This window comes from Hyalella azteca, unplaced genomic scaffold (genome assembly GCF_000764305.2).
Source record: "Hyalella azteca isolate HAZT.00-mixed unplaced genomic scaffold, Hazt_2.0.2 contig15442, whole genome shotgun sequence".
Taxonomy (NCBI): domain Eukaryota; kingdom Metazoa; phylum Arthropoda; class Malacostraca; order Amphipoda; family Hyalellidae; genus Hyalella; species Hyalella azteca.
The window spans coordinates 396,344-410,096 of NW_025945296.1; the positions used below are offsets into that span (position 1 = coordinate 396,344).

Below are 13,753 nucleotides of genomic sequence, written 5' to 3' on the forward strand. Positions count from 1 at the left end.
ACTGTAAGAAATCTTAGGGTGTAGCTCCAGATACTATCTGGAATCTACTTTGTGCATTGATCGTGAGTAATTCCATGCTCAGAATCTGTACAACACAACGTTTACTTCTCGTCATAGTTAGGAAAATCCATTGGCTTATATACTTACATGTCTTCATGAAAATAAAGCTTAAAATCTTACAATACCGGGTATTTTTCAACTAATAGTTAACACAATAGCATTTTCGACGGCATCAATGGAGTAGAACAATAATAATATCGATGCTGAAGTTGAAATATTGATTTCATCTGAGCCCTGAGAGTATCTAATTACAGGAAAAAACATGACTGTGTTTCCATCTTCTCAGTTTTGTATGACGATTGCGAAAACTCAATAGAATTCAAAATTGAGGTTGATTTGACATAGTTATTTTGATTGTTATTCAATTTGATGTCGCAATTTCTGAGAGAATTTGCTGTTCAACTGCTTTTACGACTTCCACCAATTTGCTAATTTTCCATAAAAAACTTCTCATGCACACTTTCTTAATTAATTTACAACATCCAAATATAAAATATGGCTGAACAGCAGCTTTGAAAAACATTGTCTCAGAGACTTGATTGTTCATGGAGCAGAATCCTGTCAACGTTTAAAAATTCTTTCAAATATTTTCACCCAAAATATGAACATTATTTCCATAAAGTACTGGCAACATTTTCAAATAAAAACAATTAATAATGACAAAGAACAACATTTTCATTTCGTTACACGTTGGAATTTATTGCATTAAAGATTCCAATTTGTTCCCTGGCAACGTTATCTATTTTTCCAATTCTAATTTACCCTTAGAAAATAATGAAAGCTCAGAAGTCAAAGTTGAATGCAATGCGATAGTAGGATTCGAACTATTTTAATCCTTATTTTGACCTCAGTTCTGCGGATCTCAATGCAACCTATCTTCGTTCACACACAAAATTAGTGAGTCTCTAATAATGAGAGTTTTCAAATAATTCGATCAGATAATATACTTGAGAGCTTGACCGGGCGATGATTAGAGTTAGCATCAACATGATAACAACTGCGGGGCTGCGGTTAAGCGAATTAAACAAGTGCTATTTAATATTTCATCAGCTCTTATCATCCAAATTAGCCTTCATTAACTTTATTTACTTCACTATATGCTTTAGGTACGGTACTCAATTTTCCGCTCATCAGTCAGTTCAGATTTGAGAGCAGTTTTTGAGAGCATTATGTCTTAATTAATTTTCTTTTTCACTATAGAAGTAGAATAAATAAGCCTATTATTGAGAAGATCACACGAAAATCTTACTGTTTGTACGAGCCCTTTCGTTGACAGGAATTTTTTCGTCTTAATTTATGAGATAAAAACCTATGAAGATTACTGAAGGAGACGAATAAAGCTGGCCGGATTGATAGCTCATCTATCATTGGCTGTGCCAAAAACAAACTTATACATTCAAAGCTTCAATAAAACGTAAATTTCTTCTTCAGGAAAATTCTAAATACTCATTCAATTACTGCGCAAATAGTCTAATTCTAGTGGGGTAAATTCCATGTCAGTTACGTTGAAATTTCGATTTCAAAATTTCACAGATTTTTCAATTTCAGTCTGTTTTATACCTATGTTTCATCGACAGTAATATAGTCTATAAAGTTAATTAATACTCAGTGCAATAGATAAGTCTGCTTATCACATATATATATTACGCTCATCTGAGGTATCATCAGAATATTCTATCCGTTTTACATAAAGCAAACAGTTATATTGCACGCGAATTACAATCGCTCAATATTTTTACCGACATTATAGCGAATAGTTCGAAATCTTCTCAAAAACTCAATCAATTCCTGCCGAGCGAGATCATTATTTGAATGATTTCTAAAACACCATGCAATAAAGCGGTAAAAAACGTGTAATAAGCGAAAAATTAAAGATTTTCTGCATTGATAATTTTTCAGCTTTAGAAATTTTAGAAATCTGAGGCTGAATGCGTGAAGATTGATAGAGGAGCTGAGCCACCGATAGAGCACTCACATATCGTGAGTGGCTTATAGTTATTTTTCTCACGCAGTGGTCGCATTTGCATCCTTTTCTTCGTTATTTTTGGAAACGGAATCTGTTGGAAGAAGTCTATCAATTTTTAAAAATGTGTAAACCGAGTATAAAGTTTCGTTTCAAAAACTGCATATTGCTTTATCATATAAACACATCTTCAAACTTCTAAAAAATATCGACGGGCTCAGGGTTAAATTTGAGAAATTTTAACAATTACTTTCAATATTATCTCCATTAAAACTTATTTTTTTACTTTTTATATTTTTAGGAAGAAAATATGTATTTATAATTATACCTTTATTTGCGTCCGAGACAAAGATTTTGTGAAGAACCGTGTTCTGCAACAACAAGTAGATACAGGCACAGACAATCGCAGCCACGCCAAAGATTCGGAAGCTCCACACGAGACCGACGTTGGCGATGAGAAAACCGCCCAAGAAACCTCCGCCCCCACGACCTGGGCAAGCAAGGAACCCAGTGACGTTTGAATATTTATTATCATCCGCAAATAAAGTTGATATTTTATCATTTCATCGTGAAGAAATTTTTCAACGGGAAAGAAGTAATTAATTAAAAGCGAATGATAAACTGATATTAACTTTCTACAGGAAGTGAGAGATGCGCTGAGAAGTTTTGATCTAATAAATTGATTGATTAAGTCAGAGCGAGGGATCAACTGTAAATGGGACGAAAAAAACTATCGAGATGATTTTGAACTAAACTGTAAAAAATGTTTTTTATAATTTAATATAGAAAAAATGTTCGGCAAGATAATCGCGCCGATGTCCAATAACAAAAATCTAAAATAATGCCATTTGTTATAAAATAAATTATTCGTTAAAACTTCCCATTTTCATATTATTTATGACTTACTGCATTTCGATTTTTATACATAGCCATCTTTCAATAAACCTATTATTGCTGCTTCCTCATAAATCTTTTATTATTAAAATGAAGAGGACTCGAATGCAACCTTACCACAGTAATGATAATTACCCTTATTTGTGAATTGATAATGAAGAATGTGCGCAAATGAAGGTGAATTTAAAACAAAATTATATGTAATAAACAAAACTGAATGCATGATAAAAAATATTAGATCACAACATAATGACTATGCAAATATATGCGTCTTAACTTTAGTGAAATGAGTAAATACTCTTCAATATCTTTGATGCTGCAAACTTTACAGTTAGACAATTAACAACCACCCACCCACGTTGAAGTGCATGGCTCCAGCTATCCCAGTCATTGTACCTGTAAATGAATTCACATGTAATTTCCTTCAAATGTAATATTATAATGTAAATGTACATTTTTCTTACCTAAAGTCGTAACCACTTAAATCAAGTCGTAACTATGATAAAAGCCATGTAGATCCTACCAAAACAAACAGACTTAATTAATCGTTGTGGCTTAAAAATATATTAATATATAGTGAAGAATTTACGTGAAATTCTAATTCAAAGTGCAAAAAATTCTTTCAGCACCTACCAAGTATGTGGCTCATGTATATGAATATAGAAAGATCAATTTACGTAAGTTTCTAATTCAAAAGAACAAAAAAAGATCATTTCAGCACCTACCAAGGATGCGGCTCAAATATATGACTATACTGTATAGTGAACAAATTACGTAAAATTCAAATTCAAAAGGACAAAAAATCGTTTCAACATTACGTAAAATCCTAATTGAAAAGAACAAAAAATGATCGTTTCAACACATACCAAGTATTTGGCTCAAATATATGAATCTATAGTGAACAATTCACGTAAAATTCTAATTCAAAAGAACAAATTATCGTTTCAACACCTACCAAGTATTTGGCTCAAATATATGAATCTATAGAGAACAATTTACGTAAAATTCTAATTCAACAGAAAAAGAAGACCGTTTCAACACCTACCAAGTATTTGGCTCAAATATATGAATCTATAGAGAACAATTTACGTAAAATTCTAATTCAACAGAAAAAGAAGACCGTTTCAACACCTACCAAGTATTTGGCTCAAATATATGAATCTATAGTGAACAATTAGCGTAAAATTCTCATTCAAAAGGTCAAAAAATCGTTTCAACATTACGTAAAATCCTAATTGAAAAGAACAAAAAATGATCGTTTCAACACATACCAAGTATTTGGCTCAAATATATGAATCTATAGTGAACAATTCACGTAAAATTCTAATTCAAAAGAACAAATTATCGTTTCAACACCTACCAAGAAGTCCCTTTGGTGCCAGGATAGGGCAGAACGTGATCACCGCCACCCACATGAGCTGGTAAGTGAACACCTCCAGAGCCTCAAAAATAAAGCAGTACCAGGGGTCTCTGTGGAGCAGGTAGCTAGCTACATCAGTTGTTTAAATTGCTATTCTTAAAGAGCATTTAAAAAGTTATCTTCAAGAATTACCGTGGAATAAATTTCTTACATATTTGCTAAAAGCTAAAAAATTGGAAAATAGCGGCTTTTTTATGTAGGAAAATTCGAAATTTATTCTCATTTGACTTGAGCTGTAGCCAAAAAATTAATTGATGAGCCCTAAAAAAACAGTGCAGCCTTTCAGAGACTCCCGGTGCTGACGGAGACTCGTAAGACTCAACATAATGCATTAATCAGTACCAAAAAAATAATAATAAAGTATTTGAAAATTGGAATTTATCAGCTTGGATTCAGCCAGTATACTTAATATTAATAATATTAATAATAATTAACTTGATAATAATCAACTCACGAGATGACTGAGTAGCCGAACATTCTGACAGAGTACGCCACGAATGCCATGAAAAATACCCGATGTCGTCCAATTTTATTAACAATTCTGTCGGAGACGAAGAGCACAGGAATACCCAGCAAACATCCAAACGTCAGAGTGAGACCTGAAGGACCAGATCGTGCATTAGCTCATTATAGTATAGTATAGTATAGTATAGTATAGTATAGTATAGTATAGTATAGTATAGTATAGTATAGTATAGTATAGTATAGTATAGTATAGTATAGAATAGTATAGTATCTTCGGTATTTAAGAATAGGCCTGGATATGCCTGTCGCCGATTCTTGTACTTATATTATAGTATAATATTTATAATATCATTGCCGGCACGAGAATTTTTTTACTATGAGTGAAACCTGACTCCAAGTGGACAACTCATACTGAGTATAATAGAATGAGAATTTGCTCTAAATAAATCTATTTAATGTAAAAAATAAAAGTCGTATATATGATGTTCCAAAAAAAATCGACTGTTCGCCATGAAACTGATGAGTCTCACCAAGCATGTAGGTAGGTGCGCCCAATGTTTTAAGATAAACAAAGAGATATTGCTCGATGAAACCCCAGTTGGCGCCCAATAGGAAGATTATTAGTAGAAAGATGAGAACTTCTGCCCTACTTAGAAGTCTGCGAAAGTTTAACAACACGTTGCCTTCTGCTTTGTGCTCGACCTGAAAGAATAAATGCAGCAGATGCCACAAGGTCATTTAATGTCATTAACATATCGTGTTTAAGACAATTTCAATATCATCAGGTGACATTAGCAATCAAATCAACAGAGCATCATTATTTACAAGACTTCTTTTTAAATTCACTTCCTTTTTGTCTGCTACAAATCTTATAATCAATATTTAACACACTTCTACCTGTCCAATTAACCTGAAATTTTGCACACTTGCTTAAAGTCGGAGACAATGCAAGAATCAATTGACAGAAAAAAAATTAAAAATTTAAAATTTTTTTTAATATATAAAGAAAATGTTGAAGAACATATTTTTTATATTAAAAAAATTCATTCTACATTAGTAATATCGCAGACACTAGTCTCTTTAGAAGTGTTGTCGTTAAAAAGTGATTTTTAAACGCCTATTATTTATTATTATTATTATAGTATACACTGGGCAGGGTAGCCCAGTGGTTAAAGTTCAGAGTACCAAGATTGGCGCAGAAAGGCGCGGGTTCGATCCCAGCTCTGTGCGCCAGTTTCTGGTCAGAATCGGCAAGGAGGCCGGGCGGTTAAGCACAGCAGAATTGTAGCAGTGAGTTGCGAGTTCAAGCCCGCAAAAAATGCTGCGAATGTTCTGCGATGTTCAGAATAGACGACAGGCCTACGGCCTAATAAACGCTGAAACCGCTATTATTTAGTTCTAATAGATTTAAGCTACGTTTCATTATAGGGCAATAATCATATAACAGTTTCGATAACTTACATGCAAGTCCACGAAGCAACCTATGGCCATGCTGAGGAGCAGGAGGGTGGCCATCACGTAGAAGACTGGCGTGTAATCTGTCTCGGCTACAGCATTGAGTTGACACAACGGTAAAATGAACAATAATGTTAGGAAATGTTCATCATTAATCATACGTCATGGAGGTGGTGTACTTTTTTTATTTAACAATAGTCTTTGTTTCTTTGCAAGTCCCTCAGAAAACCGTAACCATCAAATCCACCATCAATTTTTTATCCTCCCTGAAAATTTTTTCTCTTCTGATTCCATTCTATATGAAAATACTTAATAAAATTGTAATCCGTACACTCTTTTAAATCCACTATTAAACGAGTGATAATTGAATAAATATCACACACTGAAGCGTTCAAGCTTTCTTAATCCGATAAAACGATCAAACTCTTACCTAAATACTAGACTTATTATTAATATAGTTGACTATATATATTCTACTAGTATATGGTAAACTTATATAGTTTATACTACATATAGTATACTGTATGCAGTATAACATAGTTGTAGTGGTTTAGTAAAGTCTACATTAGTAAAATTCATATAGTATACTTATCTAGACTATACTACATATAATATACTAAATGTTGTAGAGTATAGTAGTAGTAGTAGTATAGTAAAGTCTACAATAGTAGACTCCATATTGTAGACTTTATTTAGTAGACTCGCAACCATATAAAAAGTAGCGTACTTAGCCCTTTGGACAGAGACTCGACGATGCAGGAGGCGATGAAGGGGAAGGTGGCCATGCTGAGCATGGCGACGAGTCTCTGCTTGCCGTAGTCGCCGCCCGTGCGCAGCATCACAGCCATAATTGACGCGTCCTGTGGTGAATAGTGTTGAATAGTGTTGAATAGTGTTGAATAAATGGTGTTGAATAAATAGTGTTGAATAAATAGCGTTGAATAAATAGTGTTGAATAAATAGTGTTGAATAAATAGTGCTGAATAAATAGTGTTGAATAGTGTTGAATAAATAGTGCTGAATAAATAGTGCTGAATAAATTGTGTTGAATAAATAGTGCTGAATAAATAGTGTTGAATAAATAGTGTTGAATGAATAGTGTTGAATAAAAAGGGTTGAACAGTGTTGAATAAATAGCGTTGAATAAATAGTGATGAATAGTGTTGAATGAATATTGTTGAATAAATAGTGTTGAATAAATAGTGTTGAATATCTAGTGTTGAATAAATAGTGTTGAATAAATAGCGTTGAATAAATAATGTACCGTTAGTATCATAAATAGTCGGGACCTATCCTGGGGTGAATATTGTTGAATAAATAGTGTTCTGTTGGTCTCATAAACCAATCCGCTGAATTTTAACAAATTCAATTTTTGCGCTAATGTCAGAGTGCACAGTTTTGAGAGAAAAAATCTGAATGAATGAATTAATTGTCCATCAGAATGATTTTTGTAATAGATTAAGTGTTTTTTAATATTTATTCGAAATTTATTCATTGATGTCGGTTAAATGATTAAAAAGAACAAAGACTAAACTTGCTCACAACATCTTCACATTTCGATAATAAATATGTCCTCGACATGAATATTTTCGATGGCAGCTCTTGATATCGTATCAAGTTCGAAATATCAACTAAGTACATTTTTTTGCAATCTACGTCCTCTAAATTTTTTTAAATTTGAAACCTTTAATTTTTTACCATCAAACCGAAGCTGGATTTGATGAAGAGCATTCCAGAGGTTCTCAGGGCCAGGTACCACCAAAACGTCTTACTGTTGCTCATCTCGGAACTTTCGAACGGATCACCGGTTTTAGACGCGAGGCAGTGAACAGTGCAGTTTTCTTCTATGAAAATGTCGTCATTCTTGTGCTTTCTATACGGTGACATTTTTCCCAAAGCACTGGAAAATATTATTTCATGTCCGCAATCCATTTCGCCATCCACCGGAACAAGACAACTTGCGAGAGGAATCTGGGTAAAGCACAAGTGAAAATCGGCTGAACTTTCATGCGATTGCGTTTGAAAAAATTTTCACTATCAACTGTGTTGTTTACAAGTGCATTGGATATTTGCATAATAAGATGAATTTTAGTCTATATTACTTTTACCTCAGCAATGAAAATACGTTTTGCAAGTCAACGAGCCCTTGCATACGAAGACAGTAAATAGGAATATTTTCGGTTTGGTATACTAGACACCAGGAAACTCCTCAATGCAAATTCTTTATACCTGCTGTGTGTGATCCAAGTGTCTGCAGATCAGGCCATAAGAGCCATGAGGCATCTCATGTAGTCCCGCTGACAGGCAGGATGACGAACAAGTCTACGAAGTAAAATTATAAACATCATTTTTAATTTTACTGAAAATTAGTTGAAAATATGTCCCTTATATATATATAATTATGTACGATGTTATATGAGCACAATAGCTTTTAGTGGAATGTTTACTATAATTAAGTTTTTCGCTATTAATTCAATTAAGCTTTTCGCTATTAATACATTTTCGTTCTTATAAGAATCGCGGAACTGGCTGTTATTGTGAATATTTTAAAACAATTCCAGTTTTTCCTGTTTTTTTTTCAGTCAATTCCAGTTTTTTATAAAATTTTAAAGGACTAAAGTGACTTTTTACGTAAAAAGCTAAACATCAACCTTTCTATTCCATAAATTTAAATTTTAGAGATTGAGACAACGAAGCTAGCACAAATAGAAATTTATGGACAACATCGAAGTTCAATGTTCGTAGTTCAAACCTACCAAATGTTCATCTGTCTGTAGGGGTTCCCGGCAGTCGAGATGTGATACCACGATTCCTGAGGTATTGAAGGTGAACGCTGTGGTCCCGGCAGTGCGGTCCACTTGCGGGATAAACGCGAGGCTTAGGGTGAGAACGGTGGTCATTGCAATGCTCACCATGAGAACCGCTTTGAACTTTGATGTTCGATCTGCTATCATGCCTGAAATGAACAAAATAACAGGAAAACGACTTAATAAAATATTTTAAACATCAAGAAAAACGACTTTTTGACATTGTCAATTGAATGAAAAAGGGCATTATTTTCTTTAAATTCTAAGCTAAAATAATGTGCGTTTTAGCTAAATTTACATGGAAGTATTTTAAACATCCAGAAAACAATTTTGTAAAATATTTTAAACATCCAGAAAAACAACTTTCTAAAATATTCTGAATATCCCGAAAAAAACGACTTTTTAAATTTTAAAAACACTTGAAACAACTTTTTGACAATCACAACCGGTTGTCAGAGAGACTAAGTTTAAACTTCATGTTTAATAACATTATAAATTTTAACTATGGTCATTATATCTCCAGAAACTACCTATCGCAAAGATTTCAAGGAGTTTTTAATAACCTAAACAATTCAGTCGGTTGATAAACTTCACAAAGTACATGCTTGTCTCTTTTTGCCAAGATTTGGTGAGAATTGGTCAAATATTTTATATCATTCTGTACTAACTAAACTATTTGGAAATTTTAAATGAAAAGCGTACATTCTGATATCAAAGCTCTTAGCTACGAAAGCATGGTTCGGTTTATTGTTCATGTTTTCTAAACGAGTTTGAGAGCACCAATACCATTACACCAGCAACAACACCAACGCCAACACTAACATTAACTCCATCACATATGGTGTTTCAGCACCAACACCACTACACCAGCAACAACACCAACACTAACACCATCACATATAAAGTGTTTCAGCACCAACACAAGTACACCAGCAGCAACACCAACACCACTACACCAGCAGCAACACTACCACTAACACCAACACATATAGCACCAACACCTTTACACCAGCAGCAACACCAACACCTCTACAACAGCAGCAAAACCCCCACTAACACCATCACATATAAAGTGTTTCAGCACCAACACAAGTACACCAGCAGCAACACCAACACCACTACATCAGCAAAAACACCAACACTAACACCATCACATATAGTGTTTCTGCCCCAACACCAGTACACCAGCAACAACACCAACACTAACACCATCACAGCCACCATCATCCCAAGTCTCACCGCTGATGATGGGACCGATGATGGCAGAGAGCGGCAGGACACTAACACCATCACAGCCACCATCATCGCAAGACTCACCGCTGATGATGGGACCGATGATGGCAGAGAGCGGCAGGACACTAACACCATCACAGAGCCCAACACCAACACCACCACTAACACCATCACAGTCACCATCATCCCAAGTCTCACCGCTGATGATGGGACCGATGATGGCAGAGAGCGGCAGGACAGAATATATGACAGCGACCTCCTTAACGTTGAGCCCAACCTGCCGCATGTGCAGCGTGAAGAACGGCACAGTCGTGAACATCCCTGAGCAAACGCTTCTTCATCGTATCATTTACAAGTGGAATTTAATCAAATTTGCATAATTCATATTTGTTTGGTAATTGATATGCTCTTTTCACCATTGTGAAATAGATTTTGATCATGAATTTATTTGAATGATTTCATCATAGAAGTTTCTCGTAAACTGTCTTATGTTTAGCCCTCGAGGCGCGCGAGGGCTTTCCATTGAGTCTGCGAACACTTCCGGGATAATGAAGTATTTTTCCTTGAGTATTTTTAACTTTTACATTGTTGTATTTGTTAAGCGAGTTTCAGTAAGGTTAAACCATAATTTTGTACCTAGCATTACTTATTTCGTCACAAAAATTTGCAACGATATCAGTCAGCAATCATCGGCATCCATCTTTATTAAAATAAAACTTAATATTATTTATGCTACAACACATAATTATTAGTCTCTCATACTCACCACCATAGAAGAAGAATGCAAAAATCTTGAGAGGTATAAGTTCTTTTTTAGGTTTCAATTCTTTTTTCAAAAACCTCAGACAAAGCGCGGCTTTACTCACAGCTTGAGTATTGCAAACGGCCTTTGACTTTTCAGCGTCAGACGACATGAGCGCCTCGACCACACTACCGCATTCCGAACCCACGTTCTTATCATGATTCATTATTGGATATTTATTCTTTAATGTATATCATACAAGTCATAAATCTTGGAGTAAAGTGAGTTTTATTGGAAATTCATGACTTTAGGAATACCATAAACAAAATTTTATCAAAACTAGTTTTACCATATTGTGGCGAACACATTAACAAAATTGGATACTAGAAAAATATGGGAGCAAAGTGAGTGAGACTGTGAGAAATCGAATGATTTGAGACAATTGAAATGAATATAACAAATACTTCATAATTAAATTTTAAATGTAGTTAAGAATGAGGTTGATCATTGGTGGATACGTCTAGATATATACGTAGTTCTGATCGGTGCAGCCGAAAACAAGAGATCAACACAAGATTGTAAGCTGTACAAAGGTCACGGACTGGTAATTATTTTAGCAATGACAAATGAAAAACTTTCATGAATTTGCTCGAAAATTACTTTTGAAAACTATTTGCTGTAATTGCGCATAAATAACAAAAATTTCGCGAAGGGTATTGAAATCAGGAATTTTCAACAAGTAAACAAGTTTGAGTCAACAAATTCAAATTTATGGTTCGCTGTCACACTGCACATTACTTGAGTAGCGCAGGGTTACACGGAATAATGTAAATCTCATGATCAATTCTTTCAATAGACAATTGTTTCAATAGACAATTGTTTCAATAGACAATTGTTTCAATAGACAATTGTTTCAATAGACAATTGTTTCAATAAACAAACAAAAAATAAACGTTCACCACACTCAAGCTTCTCGTAGCACTGTTGCTGAACCCTTTCTAGGATTGTACAATAAGGGGAGCTTCATAGTTCATTCCTTATCAAAATTCTTATCATTTCTTAGACACGGACTAGACATGCTATTGCACGATGGATGTGCATACATGCAATCTTATGTTTTTATCAGCTGATAAAATGAGTGTTCTGTAAATGATTTTATGTAGGTAGTAAAGTTAATAGACAGTAAGATGAATGTATATAATATGAAATTATTATCAGCTCATCGTACCAGACTTTATTGCATTTATTGGCACTCGTAGCTTCGGCAATTCGTTTTTCATAATGCGGCTGAACTCTTATGTAATCTTTATTAATAATGCGCTGAACACTTTTGTACCTACTTTTTATAATGCTAACAATCTCTTCTGTAATTCTTCTTTACAATGTCGAAGAATTCTCCTGAAATTCCTTTTTAATAATGCTGATCAACTCCCCTAAGTTCCTTTATTTTAATGCTGCTGAACTCTCCGAACGAGTTACATCAGATAACAATAATGTTTGCTTCAAATTATCGTTTAGAATATTCGACATTTCACACTTGATACTCCGAGTAGAACAGCGAGAGACAAATTTTAGTCAATGAACGTATAAATATAGTCATAAGATTTGAAATCTGTTCAGGTAAACTGGAAGAACAATTCCCTATGAGCGTGTTTTCTATGCTTTTCATCGTTTTTTTACCTTTTATTCACAACACATCAACTTTCCTTTTATAGTCATTTTTATTATACACGCCCGACTAACCCAGAGTATGAAGGAAGTCGCGACCCAGAAGCATCGCAAGCGTGTCGTTTCGTCGACGAAACGACACCACTGAAACCTTGTGACCGCTCATGCGTAGTGTGCATGGCGAGTAAACCTAAAATGAAATTATACGAGAGAGCGAGCAAAAAATATTGAAAATCGCTGGGAAGATTAACGAACCTTTGCGCACCTTATCATTAAGCTCTTCTTTGATTAGATTTATTAGAACTTTTCCTTGCTGACCTTTCCGGAAATATCAAAAAGTTCGAATTCGTTCTCTGCGGTAGAGAAAACTTCGCCTAGAACAGCCAATGGCATCTGGAACCACATGACTTTGAGCGCCGACAGTCTAAGCAACTGGGAATTCAAAATTAGGCCGATCCAAGCCGCTGATGATCGATGAATAAAATATAATTTTTTATTATATAAAATCAAGTTTACTTTTCCCGTTCGTTCAAGTGGAGAACCGTCGTTGTCTGTTTCAAAGTTTAATTTTCTATACTTAAGCTCCATTTTTCTAGCACCCTAGAGTTCAGTTCACCTAAATATGTTCAATTTTTACACTCAACTTACGAATAACTTAATATTCTCAAAAGATACACAGCTTGGTACTGCTTCAGAAACTAAAAATCAAAGGATTTTCGGTGACTACGAAAAAGTAATCATACGCAAGTCAACGAAACGAGCTTTGAGAAAGATGAGCTTGAAACTGTTTAGTCACAACAATAGCAAGACCCAACACAGGTAGGGACATGGTTGAACAAGTATAAATAGTTTAGTATGTATAGTTGCATACGTAGTATAGTTGACTGCTAGTATAGTTGAACCATGTGTACGGATAACTGAACACCAAACCTAACTGCTTGTCATCAGATCGCAACTGAAATGAACTCGGCACTTTAGGGTGAGATGGAGCTGCTCGCTCAACAATTGATGCACATCCTGTGTACCGACAGTCCCGTAAGCCACGA

General features: G+C 34.6%; 1 protein-coding gene across 1 annotated transcript; it reads right to left on the bottom strand.

The window, feature by feature from the left end:
• Nucleotides 1–721: 721 nt before the first annotated feature.
• Nucleotides 722–11,420, bottom strand: LOC108664575. Its single transcript, XM_018151189.2, has 13 exons — nucleotides 11,064–11,420; nucleotides 10,496–10,618; nucleotides 9,014–9,213; nucleotides 8,487–8,579; nucleotides 7,956–8,228; nucleotides 6,985–7,117; nucleotides 6,264–6,349; nucleotides 5,333–5,504; nucleotides 4,792–4,936; nucleotides 4,278–4,387; nucleotides 3,272–3,313; nucleotides 2,352–2,513; nucleotides 722–2,117 (listed from the first exon to the last, which is right to left on the bottom strand). The coding sequence occupies exons 1-13, from the start codon at nucleotides 11,263–11,265 to the stop codon at nucleotides 2,065–2,067; spliced, it is 1,794 nt and encodes a 597-aa protein (XP_018006678.1). The 5' UTR covers nucleotides 11,266–11,420; the 3' UTR covers nucleotides 722–2,064.
• Between the last annotated feature and the right edge of the window lie 2,333 nt (nucleotides 11,421–13,753).